Source organism: Nelusetta ayraudi, unplaced genomic scaffold (assembly GCF_046127955.1).
Source record: "Nelusetta ayraudi isolate G7.1 ecotype Tasmania unplaced genomic scaffold, CSIRO-AGI_Nayr_v1 ptg000052l, whole genome shotgun sequence".
Taxonomy (NCBI): Eukaryota; Metazoa; Chordata; class Actinopteri; order Tetraodontiformes; family Monacanthidae; genus Nelusetta; species Nelusetta ayraudi.
This window is the reverse complement of record NW_027466102.1, coordinates 3,157,501-3,176,636: the sequence shown is the minus strand read 5'-3', so window position 1 is coordinate 3,176,636 and position 19,136 is coordinate 3,157,501. Positions and strand designations below refer to the sequence as shown.

At 42.9% G+C, this 19,136-nt stretch overlaps 1 protein-coding gene across 1 annotated transcript in view; it reads right to left on the bottom strand.

The window, feature by feature from the left end:
* Nucleotides 1–19,136, bottom strand: part of LOC142896253 (regulator of G-protein signaling 6-like) — an 81,830-nt gene that overhangs the window by 6,351 nt on the left and 56,343 nt on the right. The window contains exons 3-14 of the mRNA XM_076037835.1: nt 13,326–13,422; nt 11,153–11,203; nt 10,363–10,469; nt 6,335–6,386; nt 5,283–5,347; nt 4,952–5,028; nt 3,597–3,678; nt 3,369–3,443; nt 2,414–2,515; nt 1,747–1,808; nt 1,533–1,643; nt 106–231 (exon numbers count right to left, since the gene is read on the bottom strand). Coding sequence (XP_075893950.1) covers nt 106–231; nt 1,533–1,643; nt 1,747–1,808; nt 2,414–2,515; nt 3,369–3,443; nt 3,597–3,678; nt 4,952–5,028; nt 5,283–5,347; nt 6,335–6,386; nt 10,363–10,469; nt 11,153–11,203; nt 13,326–13,422 — 1,007 coding nt within the window. The remainder of the gene's footprint in view (nt 1–105; nt 232–1,532; nt 1,644–1,746; nt 1,809–2,413; nt 2,516–3,368; nt 3,444–3,596; nt 3,679–4,951; nt 5,029–5,282; nt 5,348–6,334; nt 6,387–10,362; nt 10,470–11,152; nt 11,204–13,325; nt 13,423–19,136) is intronic.

The following is a 19,136-nucleotide window of genomic DNA, read 5'->3' as shown; positions in this document are numbered from 1 at the left end:
TGACCACTTTTCAGACTCTGCTCCTCACTCGCTACAAAACTCTATAAGAAGTAGGAATGAAAATCGAACAGATGTGCGAAAAACATTTCAACTTTCTCTGCTCACCGCAGGTTTTCCGAGCTGAACTCAGACTCCAGGAACTTGAGGAAGAGTTCTTGTCCTGCCGGGTCCTTCAGGGCCTCCTCCAGAGAGAAACCCCACTTCTTCACTCGCTGCTGACTGGGCTCCTTACTGGGAGGGGAAACGGGAGCCGATGGGGAGGAGCAGTGAGAAATCAACCGCCTTAAGCTGCTGCGTGGAGAGCACGACTGAGGACGTGGGAAGGAGTTTAATTTTTTCCGCCGTCATCGAGGCCTCACACGTGAATACGGAAGAAGGGATACAGCGCGAGACCCCTGAGACGCCTGAGGGCCGATAGTGACGTGGAGCAGACGTCTGCTCAGCTGCACGCCCCAACAACGTTCATCCCAAATGCAATCATTTTACTCTCCAGCAGGGAGCAAATTTCATCCCGCCCTTCAATTAATCAATTCATCTAAATGATTAAGATGCATCGAGCATAATGATTACACGTCAGCTCTAATTAATTCAGCATAATTTTGTCTAGCAAGGTGCAGCCTGTTGCCTGCTTTCTCTCAGAGGAGCGACTTCATGCAGATCATTTTCTTTAAAACGCTAAATGACATTTTAAGGGGATGGTCGATCATGTCATGTCTGCCCCTTGTGCTATAAATAAACTAAGGTAGATGCTTTAAATGGATCTGAGTGAGACGACATACTCTTTAAAATACAGCCACAAATGACTCTTTGCTGCTTTTACAAAGTCGCTCTTACAAAAGGGTTCTTTAGTTTAACACCTTTTATTTCCATACACACATTTTAAATTCATTTAGAAGAGCCAGATTTATTTATTTTTTTGATTTCCCCTTACAAAGTTCAGAAGACTTTGCTTCAAAAAAAAAAAAATTAACCAGGTGGATTTTAACTTTCATTCTTTCATTATTTTTTCCCCGTTTTAGGGTCCAATTTGTTACAGCAGAACGAGCCACACTATTTCCAGCCACTGTAACAGCCCACTGGTGTTTGCTTAACATAATTCCACCTGACACAAGAAACCCTGCTGCCCTCCTCCCCAGGTGGTAAGTCTACAAAGGAAAAGGCTACAGGAGAATTAATGTTGCCTCTGTACATTCTTCACAGGCCACACTAGTCAAAATCTGGCAGTGTGTCAAGTGCTCTAAAATGATGTGGCCTTATTAGCTTTTAAAACTAGCCATTTCTTTTTCTTTTTTTTTTCTTATTTTAATCAGCTCATTAAATTTAAGAGTTAAATCACTCCAAAGCAAAAAAAAAAAAGACAATAGGACTTAAAAGAAACTAGAAAGGAATGTGTCTGAATTAAAAAAGACAATGATAATTACATCTTTTTGATTGAAGACAGATTTATAAACGTAAACCTGAATGTCAACAAGTAATGCAATCTTTGGAATAATTGGGTGGATCCTTTCCGTTGGTTTCTGCTTTTGTTATACCTGTTCTCGAGATCCCAGAGGGAGGGATCGTCACTGATCCACGGGTTGGATGGTTCTGGCGTGGTCAGAAAGGCGTCATACTCCAGGTACTGCTCGCTGTAGCTTATCAGGCTGGAAGCACAAGGGTTCTCGATAAGATCGACATTTTACTGTGTGGAGGTTGTTCAAAAATATCTCCTATTTTCAGTACCGCCGATAAATAAAGCTCCCGTACCTGTCCGCAACTTTGGACATCTTCAAACAGTGACGATCGAGCTGCGCAGTCAGGAACAGGATCTAAGATAAATTACAGGACAGTGACTTGTAACCCAGGTGATAAAGCTGTCTTTTGCTGAACTTGGTTGTTTGTCTCCCGTCACATGCATCATTCTAATCATGTGGTCACATGAGTCAAGGTGGCCAATGGTTGTCAACGTTTTGTGTGACATCATGGGGTCAGGTGTGACCAATCACCACCGGCCGATGGGTGTGTCAGGCCGCTGTGGCTCACTCTCAGTTGAACAATGGGGGAAGCCGCATGAGAGATGAGCTACAGGTTGGTTCTCATTGATCACCAGAAATCTTTTTGGCTCTGCAATCATGTTTGTCATTTAATGGGTTGTTGTTGACCTGTAGGAGCCTTGTTCATGCTGCTGCTGCTGCATGAGACAAAATAGAGGTAATATTTGTAGTACTCCAAGAAATGAGGTTTGTACGCTGAAACAAGCAAAACTACTCGTTTGAATTAGACCCGAGTCAGTCTCCTGCAAATTGACCCAGTCTTATTTAATTTTATCTATTTCATTTCATTTTTGCTGCTGCTGCAACAACCGCGAGTGCGCTTTTCTTCTCGTGCCCCTTTTTCTGGCACTTCAAATCCGAACTTTAGTGGGGAACTTTACCTCTTTCTCCACGTCCTCCTTTGTGCCTTTCCTGCAGTGGTGGGATGGAGTGTGTATGGGACTCTGAGACTGCGTTCCCTCCTCTGCCAGGCCATACACTGACTGAAATATTTAAACATGACACCAGGGGAGAAGTAAGGGAGAGATAATCATACCTGACTTGTGTAAAGGCATAAAAACAGCCAGCGGGAGGCCCCGGTGGGCCGCATTGTAAATTAGAGGGTAACAGTTCTTGCTGTATGAACCTGATTGCTCTCTTGGAGGTAAATCTCATTAAGGAACAGTGCCAATATGATTAGTTTTATTCCGCGTCCCGTATTCGCAAAAAAAAGAGAGTCAACACTGGCAAAATGAAATCAAAGTCATTTCGGTCTCTAATGAACTTTACGCAACATTGACAGCGGGTTTCTTTCTCGAGACCTTTCTCAAATTAGACTAGTTTACAAAACAGTTCCAGAAAAGGTTTGCATGTGTCAATCCATGATGTGAGTCAGTATACGTTTGTTGTACTTATGCAGAAGTGCACCACAGTGCAACTTGGAAAGCCATAGCATCACCAGCGAAGCAAGCACTTGACATGCCAAACAAGGTTATGTTACGAGCGTAGAAACTGTTTTGGCGCATTCAATCTAAAATATCCCCACTTGATGTCGCTGCTTATTCTTCAAAATCTCCAAATGTTACTCACATTTCACCTTTAAGGAAAAAAAAAAGATAGATAAATAATGTGTCTGTGCGTCTGCCTGTTGAGAAATGCAGAACGTGAGAGACTCATATCTCAGTACAGAAAACTTTATTCTATAACCATTCAAGAAAATTGTTCTTGACAAAGAATTGAACATAGCACTCGATCATTCTGATCACATTTGAGTTCAATTAGTCGCTTTAACCATGACGTGATTTTAGAGTTGGTGCGGTTTGTATGTTTCACCACTGAAACACTGAGCCATTTTACCTTTTTAATTTTGTGAGGGTTCTTCATGCGTCTGCATTTCCTGATATCCATCTCTGTTGTGTTGACACATCCAGGCTGAAAGGCGTCAACAGAAAAAACAAACAGTAAATCAAATCAACCTTTTTCTGTATATTCTCCTTTCGATGTAGCAGTTGGAGGGGGAAAAAGAGACGAGGAATGAGAACAAGGTGAGCAGTTAGAATCTCACATGCACAGGCGGAGGCTTACCACGGGTCGGTGGACGTCCCAAAAGGCTCTCTCCTGGCTGTCCAGGATCTTCCTCTCAATTTTATCCTTTTTCCTGTCAATCCTGCAGATGAGATCAGCCAGTTTGAGACAGAACGTGCGCTCAGCTTTCCTGGAATTAGCATCAGAAGCGGCAGGAGAAGCAGGACTGGGATGAGAACGCGGAGAGATACCCCAGAGATCATCCGTCTATTTAGATTAGATTAGATTTTTAATGTCATTCAAACAGATTAAAAAACAACATGGCAGAATGAAAGGTGTCTCCCAGGATCAGTGATGGCTGTATTGATACTAACTGTATCAGTGACTGTACTTTACTCCTGAATATTACTTATTTTAGTGAAAAACATTTTGTTGATGCCTGTAGGATGTTTACCCTTTTTTTTGTTAAAATTACAATTACAAATGTTAAAATTGCACAAGCAAAGCAACTTCATTCCTTCGAGGCTTTTTCCTTGTCTGTGGTTTTTCAGAGCCGTTTGAAAGAGCTGCTCACTTTGGTTAATTTAACCTCCACTCTGCTTTCTGCCTCTTTTTAAGTTCAAGAAGCTCTTTTCGAAACCCTTGCGTCCTTAAAGTGACTGGAAATGACGACCAACAAATGTGAGCGATCTGGCACCTAAGCACTGCCAAGCTTAAGAAAATAAAAATGGAAAAGGCGCTAATTGAGACTGTGTAATTGAGGTGATCATTGATGGAAGTGTCCAATAGACCTCTGTCTTTATACTGTATGTTCAAAAAGTAGTTGGTGGATGAAGCACCTCTGAAAATGATTACATCAGAGCTGGCAAAGTGCAGTCGGAAATCACTCTAGACTGAACAAAATAACCCAAATGAATGACTAGGCTATGCATGTTAATCGCTGGAGGGCTGACGCTTATGAGTTTAAAATGCGATCCTCCAACCCAATTCATGTCCTTGCAGGAAATACTGGAAAAGTGCTGTATTTCAACTGCGCAGCCCTAGCGTGTGAGGTTGTGTGTCTCAGGTGCCCACTCAGAAGTGTGAAGTGTGTCTGAGGAAGGGAGGCAAGGCTTTTCTTACTTCAACTGCCACTTTCTTGGATCAAGGGTACAGAAACATGATTAAACCAACCCCCCTCCCTTTCCCCTTTGCTTTCCATGCACTCCAAAGTGCTAATTGTTGGGTTGAGCTTCACCCCCTCTTGAGAAATGGAAGGCCGCAGACTTGAGGCGCTCCAACAGTAGAGTCAGACTGTTCGATCAGAAATGCAACCTGCTCACAGGGTGCACTTGGACCTTGTGCTGTTTGGTGTAAATAACCTTGCAGCACGCATTGTAGTTTCTTGTGTTGCCATGGCAACCGAGCTCACTTACTTGACCTGGGCCTCTGCTTGCATGTAGATAAACTCCCACTTCCTGGCAAAGGCTCGCTGCAGCCTGGCTAAGTTCTCCTGTTGAAGGGAAGATACGGCAAATTGCGATGGAAAATCTCGGAGGATTGAAAGTAACACCAAGACTAAGAATTCAAAGCGAAAAGTAAAAAATAAATAAATTAATTCTTTAGATCTATGAGGTTCAGTCCACTGTCGTTTTATAAGACCCTTCTTTACGAAACACCCACTTAGGTCAGAACTTTGTGAAGCCCTGCATTTTCAAGATCGATAGCAAATGCTGTTACAGGGTCAGGAAATGGTCTGGCACTCACCGCCTCGTAATCCGCCAGCTCCAGTCGGGTCTTGTTCTGCATTGTCCGCTTGCACAGGTAGATAGCTGAGACACAGTGAGGGTCGAAAACAAGGATTTAACATTATATTATACACACTGTCTTGCATCGCTAGTCAGAAATATACCTCTGTTCCTGTAATACAAGAGAATGTCTGTCCATCTGTCTGCTACTTTCATATGATAGGCTAAAATGTCAAGGGGCACGGAGGCCTACGTTGGCTGCAGCCAGGGCTGCCTCTGACACAGGATGTGTGTGCGCACAAATGGGATTTTAATCACCTTATAGTGGCCAAAAAATATTTAATCTAATACATCATTTGGGCTACTGTTGTCCGATGATTTATTTCAGGGTGCTGCTAGATTGTAGGACATGGAAATACCAATATTAACAGCACAAAAAAATTGCGGCCATAAAAATTTCACGTCCAGGCACTGAAGGTCAGCGCTGCATAAAGACCAAAACAAACAGGTTGCCTGCAGGTCCTTAGTGGCCTCTAGTGTAGCGAGCAATCAATAGCCACAGAGCAAATGAGGATGTAACAGGAACATTCAGTATGCCAGTACTTTATCACTCAGCGCAAAGCTTGAAAGCACCTTCTCCACAAAGTCCAACAAGTCCATGCAGAGAACCAAGGTGAACACGCAAGTGGTTGGTCAAATCATTTTTTGTGTGCTTGAGCTTGTGTGCGCCACTCTTTTTGCTGACTTCCGGACATTTCTGAAGATTTTTTTCTGGATGTTAATTCTGACAAAGAACAGCGTACGAAATACATCCCTGCCTGGACCCATCTGGCCAGTAAAAAGTGTGAATGTTGTCATGTGCCTTGTACCGCTGCAGTGTTTGCTCACTACACCTTCTCGTCAACTGATTCAGAGCAGCATAAACAGTACAACGTGTAAAGCAACAGAAACTGAAACAATGAGGATGCGAAAGTGCCTCAAACCATTTCAACAGGCTTCTGCTCCGTACCATGAAAGCTATTTTCAATACCGTTCATTCCGATGAGATGATAAGATATGAATCTTTCTTACCGTAGTCTGTGTTCTCCGGCTCCCAACAGTTGGACGGCCAGAAATATGGCGCCTAGTAGGAGAAAGGTGACCAAAGGTCATGGGATGGTGCGTTAAAGGTCCAGTGTGTACAATTTGGCTTGATTTATGATTTTTGTATTGGTAAACGCTCAAGATACAATATATACATTCATGAAAATGTATACTCGCTGTAGAATAAAAGGAATTTGGTTTTCCTCCCATCAGAATGGTTCTCGTATATAAAAGAATACACATAGAGCAATAAGGGTCTTGATCCTAGTTAGCTGCCATCTAGCGCCGCTATTTTTCAAGAAAGCCTGTCTGACAGTGCCTTAAACACAAAACACGCTGGCGGGTGGATTTACTTAAAAATCGGGCTTCCTGAACAATTTTACAAACTGGACTTTTAAAAGTGCGGCGGTAAACCTGTTCCCGCGAAACCTACTGACAGGGAAGTGGAGTGATGATGATGACGACATCAAAAGACAGGGGTTTTCCTCGAGAGACTCAGTAGTTCACATGATTGCCAATCAAAGCAGCAGCAAAACAGCTCAATAGCAGGCAGGAAACAGAGCAATGGAGGAGGCAGAGAGGAGATGCCGATAAGGGTTTTTTTATTTAACACAATGGAGGTGTTGAAACTGCGCTCGGGTGTTTCAGTGAGCGTGAGGCCGACAAGATGATAATTGGTTCGCCCCCCCACCCCCCTTCTTCCCTGCCTGCAACTCTTTGTCTTACACCTAATTTGAAAACGAAATGCAAATGAATGGTGATTATCGTCAGCGGAGCATTTCTGTTACCGTAAACAGACCCCACCACCACCACCATCCCCATCCCGCTCCCATTGTCTTCCGTCCCCCTTCACTTTGAAGAGGCGAGCATCCAAGGTCAGGGTGTGCGGTAACGTGCAACGCCGTTCGGTTTAATTAGAGAGCACTCGCTCGCTCGCTCGCTCAACCTTCTGACTAAGAGTCAATCAAGAGGGGAGAGGATGCAGCAGCAGTGGCAGCGGAGACGCTCCTGTCGCCGTCATCTCCACACTGATGAATGTTGAAAACACGCGCTGCCTGTTTTTTTTTAATTAGGAAGGCCAGGATAAAGCGGGCCGGAATAATTAATCTGCGACTTGAAAGCGGCCGTCTTATCTCCGAGCAGCGTGGAAGGTGTAAAAAATGTCAGCATACTTTCCCTTCTTCTTTTTTCCCCCCCGGATGAACACTAATTCAAGTGCACCACTCCACTGAGCCGTGTCTCTCCGTTGGGCTCGTGGTGGCCGTCGCCCACTTGGCCCCCCAATGAACCAAAGACCAGCCTCCCCACACTGCTCACTCAATGAATATTTGAAGAGATCGCCATTCATTTTTAATGGGGTTACGGGATCCCGACGCCCTGGCGAAGGAGACGGGACCTCTCTGTTATCAAAATCAAGATTGGTGAGTTGTAATCCTGCGGCCCAACAAGCAATCTTCAACGAGCGATTGGAATGGGTGAGGCCGCCCCACGTTAAGATTTAACGTCCACAGGATTGTCACCGTCTCTTCAGCAAACACAGGACCGCCAGAGATTACTACAAGGTAGAAATACACATCCTCAGAAAAAAAAGAAAGAAGTCAAACCCATGTTGCATCTAACCAAAGTCCGCACTACTCTGGTCACAGTGATAAGGAAATATGAACTCATTCATCTTCTATACCCGCTTATTCCTATTCAGGGTCACGGGGGTCTGCTGGAGCCTATCCCAGCTGTCTTAGGGCGAAGGCAGGGTGACACCCTGGACAAGTGGCCAGTTCATCGCAGGGCCACATAGAGACAGACAACCATTCACACTCACATGCACACCTACGGACAATTTAGAATGTTCAATTGACCTCACATGCGTGGTTTTGGACTGTGGGAGGAAGCCGGAGAACCCGGAGAGAACCCACGCAGACACAGGGAGAACATGCAAACTCCACACAGAAAGGTCCCAGGTCCGGGCACCCGGAATCAAACCCACGACCTTCTTGCTGTGAGGCGCCACCATGTTGCCCGGAAATATGAACTGACAAAATATTTTTTCTCCACTTCCCTAAAAATTGGAAAAAATAATCTATGCAGATTAGTTCTAATAATAGTATCTAATGGTTTGTTTTGTTTCAGTGTAGTGATTCAAACTTAACAAGGGTGGCATTATGTAACATTATGCTTATGCTCAGAATAAGGACACCATTTGATCATCTTTGCACCCCACACTATTGTTCTTGCTAAACTAAAATATATATATATATATTTTTTGCTAATGATTGTCTCACACCTGTCACTGAGTTTCAGCTCTAGAAGCCCCCTTTACACGAAAGACTTACTACATTGTCTTCATATTGGCCATGCATCATTGCGCATCAATGTAATCTCACGGAAGGGAATAGCTTATCTCTAAAGGACCTGAAGAAGCTTGAGCAGACCCATGCTGCTAATAATAATTCAGGGTGTTGGTCGTCTGCTGGAACAACAGGTGGGGTTGGGTTGTGTGTTTGACCTGGTGATCCACCTTCAAGCTTTTGAACAGCAACTGCCGACACCAGACTTGCCCTTTGAAGGATTCAAAGAGCTCCCAATCCAACTGCAGGGCCAGCACAAAGCTTACAGCGGGCCATTAACAGTGCAGATATTCAAAATGAGAGGTTGCCAGGTTTGCATTGTCACTAGACTTAACCCTTTAGGCGCCATGGTCGCAAAATTGCGACAAGCGTCATTGCTGAATTAAACAGGCCATAGCGGCAAATATGGTACTAAGAGTAGTGACCACTTTACACCAGGATATGGCATATACCTGTGGCTTCAATCTGAGCAGCATTTGTCGGGGTGTTTATATTCAGATTTTGGATTATAAAGAGAGAGAAAGCCCGCCTCAGTCGAGGAGACGAGGAAGTGGTTGTAGCCGGAGCAGAGAGAGAAAGACAGCGAATTTTGCCGAGAATACATCGCCGAGAGGTTTGTTTTTCGTCAAGTAATGGCTGACTCAGATTCCGATATTGTGGAGACTGACATACAGATCCCTGACATCTGACATAATACAAAAACAAACAAACAACCCAGAAGAAATGACTCCTTTCACAAAGTTTGGGTCATACTGAAGATTTTTCTCAATTACAGTATGGCTTTATCTCTAACAAATTTGAAGTCACAGCCATTTGAAATCTTGATATCAAAATTGAGTATTTTATTGAAAGAAATTCTGGCGCTTAAAGGGTTAACATATAATTATGAAATGTGTGATTAGTTAGTGTGCTTTCATCTCACAGGTAGAGGATTTCGTATTCTCAAGATGAATCGCAGCAAGCCCGGGTAAAGCAGCCAATACACAGTGGACAGCTCTACCACAACAAGTTTATTGGGTAAAATATTTTGTTGTGCATATTTGGAAATGCATGAATGAATACTGCTCATGAATTGTAGATTAAAGTTGTTCCTTTTATACGCAGTAATATGATCCAGCAGGTGTTGAGTAGAGCATCTCTGCTCCCGCTTGAATTACGGTAGTTGGCCTGAATTACCGCGGTCTGGAATGTATGATATTGCGCTCGGTGTGATCTGGGCAGCAAGCTTCCAAATACAGACACTGTCACTCTACACCTGCTTCAAGGATGGATAGAGGAGGTTCATTAAGTAGCTATTATAATCATAATGATAAGAAATTAGTCTGGTATTGATGTATTTTCAGCTGTGGATAAGCTGAAACTTATGCAAAATTCTCCATCATTTAATTACTTTCTTTGCGTCTTCTGAAGGTGTGTTCTCAGTCTCTTTTTTGGACCCTTCAAAACATGTTACGTCTATCAAACCAACAGTTTAAATGTTGTTTTCACAGGAGGCTATAAACAGAGGGCTAAATATACCAAGTTCTTTTTTTTTCTTCGAAATAATAATTGCAGTCATGCTAGAGCGCAGGATGGAAAGTAATTATCTCAAAATGGGCGTGAAGATGGGAATATTGAACCACAACAAGAGAGAGTGCACGCAGCCACTTCCTGCTCCTATTTCTTGCTCACCTGGAAGCGGTAGAACGTTCCATCATCTTTGAGGGAGAGGACGTGGTCTGAGATGGGAAAGAAGTAGCCCTGGGCGGCGATCAGACTCCCGATATGCATGGCCTCGGCTGTAAAACAGATCGTATCAGGTTGCAAGGCGTAACGCGCGTTATCTGCGATCAAGAATCCAATTTAATGGGAATGAACGCGGCAACGTAAGAAATCGCAGTAGAAAGCAGAATCAAACGCGCCGTGTGTGTCGACTAGGGGACACAAACTCTGTGATGGCAGCTCCATGCGAACGCAACTTTGCGCTGAATATACATGAAATTGTATTCAATAAAATAGAGCTGCTAGTTCATCTGGCTGGGGCTCCACTAGATGAGTCAGTGCTTGACTCAGTGTTCAGGCTGTGGGCTCCCGAGCCCTCCCACCACCACCACCACTCAGGTCAGGTCAGGTCAATTCATCCAAAGTTAACAAGCAGCCAAAAAGTATTCTTCACATTTTCTTCTTCCTTTTGTCCATGGGTTTTATGCAGCACAATATGGCAAAAGTACTGTTAAAATATCACTGTGCTCCACAGCTGTGATCATTGAAACACACAAAAAAATTAAAATTAATTTAAGCCCAAGAGCAGCTTCACCTGAATAAAGAGTAAAAGCTGAGGTTAGAGGGATACTGACTATAGTTCTCACTTATGTATTTTAAAAATCCATATTGAATGGCGCCATATATCCTTCCATGTATTTTAAGTCTGCCACCTTCTTATTCGTTACAGTGAGTTTCAATATCATGTGAGGAAACTTGCCTGGATCTTCGATGGACAGGTTCTTCATTAGCCACTGGACAATATCCACACCTGAATCGGGTCACACAGAGGGCCAATAATCATGAAGCGCATACTGTTCAAACTACTCACATTAGATAAAGCCAGTCAAACAATTCAAACAAGTGCAAGGAGAACACTTCTGTTGCATTTAATTTTTCAAATTATTCGACCGTGAACAAGAATAAGCACATTTTCTGACTATTAACAATCTTCAATAAAACAAAAACAAAAAAAATGAAAAAATTTGAAACACTCAAATGTGCAAAACAGGAAATGATTTGCTGCTAATTAACTAAATGTGGATGCGTTGAATCATTTCTAAAAAATTGTTGCTTAAAGTTGCTCAAAAAGTTTGTTTTTTTTAAGAAACTTTGTCACAAGAGATATTGCTCACTCACTTATGTAAGAGGAAATGTTTCCCTTTGAGACATTAACTTCTTTGAAAATTAAAATGAACATTTTACCCGGTTCAATTGAGTGGTTTTAGTGGTATCTATCAGTGGGGACTGGGAGAGGGCGGAGCTTGTCTGCACGTGTGGGTTTCAGCAGACTCTTGTGAGTGATGAGTGATGAGCTAGTAAAAAAAAAAAAATAATAAAAGGTCTAGTTCCCTCTAATCCATTTAGAAACGGCCTTTTCTGCCATGGTGACAAGCATCGCAGCTCAGCGCTGCTTCTGCTCCCTTGTTTAATCTGTCATCATTCATTAGTCTCCGCTCCCGTGGCTCTGCCACTACAGACATCCGAGCGTCTTCCCTGCGTATCCATTCCATGCTAATTGTGCTCGCTGATCCGCTCCGCCTATGGCGTATTAGACTAATGCTTTTTCCATGCGTGCCACGACTCGGGGTAAGACACCTCCGATTCCTTTATTGTTCTCAGGGTCTCCCAGGCTCCTCCTCCTGTGGCTTCTGTCGGTTGAATTGATTTGGATGATCAGTCAGGGAAGTGACGGCCAGCGGTGCCAAAGTGGTCAGCTGCTGTTTCCACCCATCAGCGTTTCACACACAGCAACTGCCATCCTGGCCGGGCCCACCGAGTCAGTCGGAGGCTGATTGCCTTGCTTAAGGGCAAGCTGACAGTGGGAGGGCAACATCACTCAGCCCACTCTACCTTTTCCTCAAAACACTCCATCATCCGTTCACCTGCAGCCACTCAGCTAATCTCTCGTCACGCGCTGTGGCCTCATGAAAATTCAGTCACAGCACACTGTGTTTCAGGACAAAGAGGCGTGACAAAGCACAAGCTCTCGCTCTTAGCTGCTACAGCACTACTCGTGTTGGCATTTATAGTCATCACTAATGTTTGATTAGGGAAACTACAAGTGAACAATGTAACTTTAGCATATCAACACGTTTTCTTTAAATATAATAGACTAAAATGCCTTTATTAAAAATGTATTAAAAATGAAATAAAAATGTACAAGAGTTGTATAGTTTTCCTCCTGCTGTTTTTTCCCCCATAGGAGAAACACATTAGAGTTTGGAGCAGGGGTCACCAGTCACCAACCTTTTTGGACCTGTGAGCTGCTTAATCGGTACCGAGTCCAACCATTTTGCTACACTCTCCTGAAATGGCATGTTTTCTCAGTTAGCCTTGAGTTATATATGATTATTAATGATACATATCTATGTGAAATAGATATGTATCATGATGTTAATGAGTTCTCAATAATTATCAACAATAACTTAACACGGTTGGGTAAAATTGAATTTTAGGCACAGCTCAATGACTTGTGCTATTTTTAGAACAGGTTTGTGGGCTACTCAAGTGGTCCACGAGGGCTACCTGGTGCCCGCGGGCACCGTGTTGGTGACCCCTGGTCAGGGCTCAGAATAACTTCCATTGTGCGTGATCACAGCAAGGACATAAGCCAATGGGAAATGTCTGCAATACTGAAAAATACTTTGCTGGATGCCCCTGAAAGTTAGGGGGGGGGAATTAATGATAATGTAATGTCATTTCAAGACCATCCATCACAGCAAAGACAAGTCTCCCAACCATAAATTTCTCAAAAACTCACTCGCCACTTTCTTATCCTTGCCAGTGATGTGAGTCATTTAACATCAAACATAATGTGAAAAAAAAAATCAAAAAAGCAGATTACGGAGGAAATGTTCCTATCGGCAGATGCAAAATATACATAAACTCACCTGTCACAACACTGGGGATCTTGGTCATGAAGCTTTTGACAGTTCTGATGGGGACACCTTCAGTCTCATGTTGGATGCTTGTGACAATGTCTTCAATCTGCAGAGGAAGGACAGCGGAGAGGTCAGAAAAGGCGCAAAACAAAACAAAACAAAAAAACAAAACAAAGATCAACAGAAGAGAGGTGACCGTTATCTAAGCTTCAACGATCACAACAGAGAACGTTTTGATATTGTTGAGATGTCCACCACAGCACCCTCGAGCTACGCAGCTGCTTTAAAGTTGGCGTCAGGGAGTGGGAGAGAGTGAGAAAAAGAAGACAGCTAATGTTAACTCACAAAACAGCACGCAAGTTATATTTAGACTCAGGCAGACTCCTGAACAAAGACACATGTAGCTGCATATGTTTGTTGTTTTCTCTAACACACACACATTAGAGCAGTCACACTGACAATCTGTTCAAAGCCATACACGGACCTCCAGCACAACAACACAATCTGTACCAAATCGTCATAAAATTCTAGTAAAACCATTACAGAACTGTGATAGCTGTGTTAATCGCACAATCTAGTTGTACGATTTAGTAGCTGTTGTTGCACTGAACACCTACACAACATTTCCTCACCATCCAAATTCCATCACTGCTTATCACGCACTCGGGGTCGTGAGGTTGTTGGAGACAATCCCAGCTGCTTAGGGTGAAGTCAGAGAATACGCTGGACAAGTCAGCAGTTAATCCTATTATAGAATTGTCAATGAACCTAACCTGCACTTCTTTGGACAGTGTGCCCGGACAGAAACCCACAAGGATGCAGGGGGAACATGCAAACTCCACACAGAAAGACCCCAGGGTTCGGAAATCAAACACACAAAAACCTCGCAGCCTAGCAGCTAGCTATCTAGCTAGCTAGGTGGACAGATCCCTCATTTCAATCTTAAAGCATCTGGTTACTTTTCTACAATGTGTTATTAAATGAATGAAAAGTCAGTCCAAACAAATTGGCTCTACGTCGATTTGTGTTCATTTTTACAATCTGACTAACTCTTCCTTTACAAATTTTGGAGGTGTAGGTCAGTCAAAAAAGAAGTGTTTCCCCGAAAGTGCTGCCCAGCAGCATTAGCAGATATCGGACTTATTGCAGAGCGCCCCTGTCCACCCCCACCAGTCTGATTGCAGCGCTATCAGCTCTGCCCACGGTTGGTCGGGCAGCTGGTTTGAGCCTCGTTGGTCAGGTGGGTTATGGGGCGACGGGGACTGTGCCATTGATTGTGGGTTTATGGTGCCCTCAGGTAATAGCGCGACCGTCCAGCCATCCCTCAGTAATCCGTTTACGAGCCAGCATCGCGCTCGCTGCAGCCTTACGCAAGACCAGAGGAAGCATCGGGTCGGCTACACAAACAGCAGTGAGAGAGATCACTGTGCAAAAGCAACTCAAACTGATGCTGCTCCTTCTGCTTTTGTCGAACAAACAAGTCTGTGTAATAAAATGAGCATAGCAAAGATTCAGAGCTGGTATTCTCAGTTCGCTGTTGCATTTGCAGAGAACCCCGTTGATATACGTTTGATGCAAACTTAAAGTTCACGTGTCCATTGACAGTTAAAAACAACGTAGAATTCCACAGGCGCAAGTGCAAGTTAATGATTTTTTTTAAGGTATATTGTGTGGCTAGCCAATGGTGGCCAATCTTAGCTAGTGGGTGATTACAGGAATGGGCTACAAGTGTGTTGATCAGCTGAGGGAGGGGCAGGTGTGGTGAGAGCAGAGGAGGGAGGAGGCAAAGGTCCTGACACGCACACTGAAAGAACAGGCAGCAATCACTGTCACAGTTATAAAAAAAAAAAAAAAAAAAAAACAAACACGGTAGATTATTGGATATTGAAATTAATATGAACTAATCCCCCAATCCCCAGATTAACTTTGGGTTCCCTTTTCTCTAAATCAGATGGTTTTTACACTTGATATTGAGCAACATAATCCAATCTTCTTATTTCTTTTTTTGGACATTATTTTTAAATATGAAAGAGAAAAAAAAATACCAATGTGTTTCAGAAAATAAATTCTGCTCTTTAACATTTGTGTGCATGTGTCTGAGTGTATGCACTTATTTGTTTTGTGTGCTGCATTAGGCCCATTGCTAGCTGAGCCCATGCTACGTTACATGTGTGGGTATTTGGCCGTCGTCAGCTTGGAGACGTTTCAGTTGAAACATTGACAATTGACCCCTGCTACGTTGCTGTTCTCGACACAAAGCCTCTATCAAGACGAGAAGTGGCTTTGCGCATCACGAGCCAGTCACGTCTCCCCATGGGACGACGCCTCAATAGCCCCCAGCTCGACGCACAGGCTTGCCATGTGCATCCTGCATGCACATCCAGAGGGGAGGGGCGGGCAAGCTGCTCATTCACGACACATCCTTCCCTTCCTTTTGAATTCCTGAAGCCTGCAAAGAGCCACAATTACAGCTCTTGTAACAAAGAGCTGTGGTACGGAGGACACAGGCGCAGCCATCACCGTGGCTACAATGGAGCAAGTTGGCCCCCTGCTGCAACACCAAATGTCAGCCACGGCCCCCAGCGCTGGGCGGATGTCGGCTGACAAGAACATAACGTGGGGGGTGAAAAATAAGTAAAATGCAAAAAAAAAAAATGTTTCTCTGAGCCATGGGGCTCTAAATCTTGATGTGCTGTGAGTGGAGGCTGACGTCCAACCAGAGGAAACAGATAAATCCTCAAAATGGCAAGATTCTAAGTTGACAAGGGCCCAGATTTTTCTTTCTGTCTTTCTTTTTAAGAATCAGAGCGAATTGCAAACAAACTCTCTTATAAATGCAATAGTCAGTAATTTCATTGGTTGGGGACTTTGTCATTCTAAACAAACAGAACAACCTCTTTTAGTATTTATAAAGTTATATATATACATATACATACACACACACACATCTCTCTATACACACACACACACACACACACACACACACACACACACACACACACACATGTATACTGTATATATATTAAAGAACATTTAGTTTAAGGAGTAAAAGCTGCCCCTTCAATCATATCATCAGTCGGACCGACTGTGTGTGTGTGTGTGTGTGTGTGTGTGTGTGTGTGTGATGCAGACAAGCTCTACATGTAAGTGCTGTCCATTTGCCATTTTGAAGATTGTAATTCTCCAATAGCTTGCAGGTCTCTCTTCCTCGGCAGCAGAACCCAGGTGGCTGTGAAAGGTGATGAGAGGAACGTGTTTACTTGTGTTGAAGTCGATGCAATGCAAATCCTGACGGTCACATTAACATGAACTAACTCATTTAGTCCTCCGGGGAGCGAAAGCACACGTGTTCGGGCTAATCACAGGAGTGTCTGCTGATTTTAGCCCTGTGCTGAGGACGTTCAGCCGGCCTGCGAGTCACCTTCGCCGCATCCTTCACAATCACGTCCCGAGCCACCGCTTTGATTGTGACGTGCTCCTCCGAGCGGCGAGTGCCACTCACAGACGAGGGACACTCCAGCGGAAAGTCAAGTGACAACGAGGAGCCGGAGACTGTGTGAATGAACTTGATGGATGCGACCTGCACCACCCAAAAAAGAGCGTGTTATTATAGTGCAGAATATGATATTACATATAGAGTGTGGATCCTTTTGAGTCAACGGAGTTAACCTTTCTCAAGGGAGCATTTCACGTGTCTGGATACATGTCGGCCCCACATCAACCCCCACACTAAGTTGAGTATGATAAAAAAATCACTCCAAACAGACACTCAAACACTGACAGCATCTGGTAAAGATTGGACTTTCAATTGAAAATAGTAATTGAGTTCAGCCGATAAAAATAGACTTGATACTTCCCAAGATTTGCGTTGGGATTTATTTCTAATAACTTCACTGTTTGTTAGAAAGCAAATACTGCATCAACCCTTGTAGAGGTGAACACGTGAATGCAAACAGCTAAGTTACCTTAAACAGAGCTGGATGTTGACGTGTCTGTATTACTGCAATTCTCTTGCATGTGGACAAGATTAACTCAAAACACAGTTGACATTTTTAAAGGTTAAGGTATGTAATATTTAAGGTATGTATATATATATACATATATATATATATATATATACATATAAAAACAATATAGAACATTATGTATTTATGGACAGTATATTAAGCTTTTACCATATAAATAAATAAATATCATAAATAAAGCCAGATATTACACACTGGACCTTTAAGGCTTTGGTTTGGGGTGAGGAGAGGAAACATCTGCAGAGTTTTGTTGGTGTTTGGAAGCCGAGGGATTTGCTGGCTGATCCCAGTTGTGCTAAATCCCTGTCAACTCCACCCGCGCTGGGATGTGAAAGTGACTTAACCAATTACCCTCAGCCAAAGGTGTATTACTGTATGCTATGATGATACCATTAAGATATAAAATAACAAATGTTGATCCAAAGCTTATTGGATTTCGTCCACGGGTGTAAAAAAAAAAAAAAAAAAACATTGGCAGTGGATTCAATTACAGATCAGATGGCAGGCGCCTCTGAGCTTGAATATACGGGAGGAAACATTATGATCTAATGTATTTTTAGGTCGATATCTAGCTCACGTATGGACTGCATCATTATTCAACCGTCCCAGGGGGACAGTGAGTGGTATTTAATATCAGCACAAACTCACTCGCCCAACAATATCTGACACCTCATTAAGAAAAAAAAAACTTCATTAAGATCCCTTGAAATGGAAAGCAGCTCATTTCATAAGCAGAAGCGCCAGTAATGCTCAGGCCAGGCAGTCGTTGCTTCTGTTTAAACAACCGACAGCTTTTAAAGGATTTTTTTTTCTTTGACGTTGTTTTTTAGAGTCTTTTAAAAACAAAGACCTCAGTCTTGAAGCTTTTAGCCATTGTTGTTTTGATTTTTTTTCGACTTGTGACAATCCTGGTGGGCGAACAGTTTTATAAAGACTAAAGCCTCCAGGCTGAAATCAGAAATTCATTTACAACAAAGCAAAGATTCAAACAAACTAGTTTTGGTGCAACTATCATAAAAAAAACCAAAAAAAAAGACAGAACTGCTCCAAGTTGAAACTGTGTTTATTCTGAAACACCCAAAGTAGCCTGTTTCTATTCAGTCAGAGAATGAAGGGCTGACAGAATAAGTGACTGCAAAAGTACGATCGAGGCCGTGATGGGAAATAAAGAAAGCAAACACTAATTATTTCTGCGAAAACACAATCATTTTGGACAGATTGATGTTCACTTTAAAATAGAAAAATGAACCGTCACTTGCATAAGTTTTTTTTTTTTTTTTTAATATGCGTAATCTGATCCCTGTGAAGTCAGGGCAGAGGCAGCAAAATACTGTCACCAGTTTGATGTTAGTATGATAGCGTGTTGAGCTACACTGGCTGTTGTTGTTGTCGTTCCATGCCATTACAGTAAGGGGCACTGTGTTTCCTTGTCGCTGACACACCAGATTGACGGGTAAGTTTGCTTGAAATGTCAAAACAGGAACTTCTTCCTCATATGTAGGACTAATTTTGAGTTTAGTTTTATGCTAAATATAAAATGACCACAATCAATAGGTGCGACATTATCATTTCAGGTGTACCGGGCATAATCATATTTTTTCTTTACTTTGAATTTTTCCTTTTTGTAATTTCACACACCATTCATCGCACAACATCCTCCACATCAACAAGTGCTGCCTGACGTATTAACTTTCCATTAAAGCGTTCTATTCTGTTATCCCACGTATCCCCAAGAGAGTGCTAATACAGCTTCACAGGAAACATAAAGAGACCAGCTATGATAAGTTGACCTTTA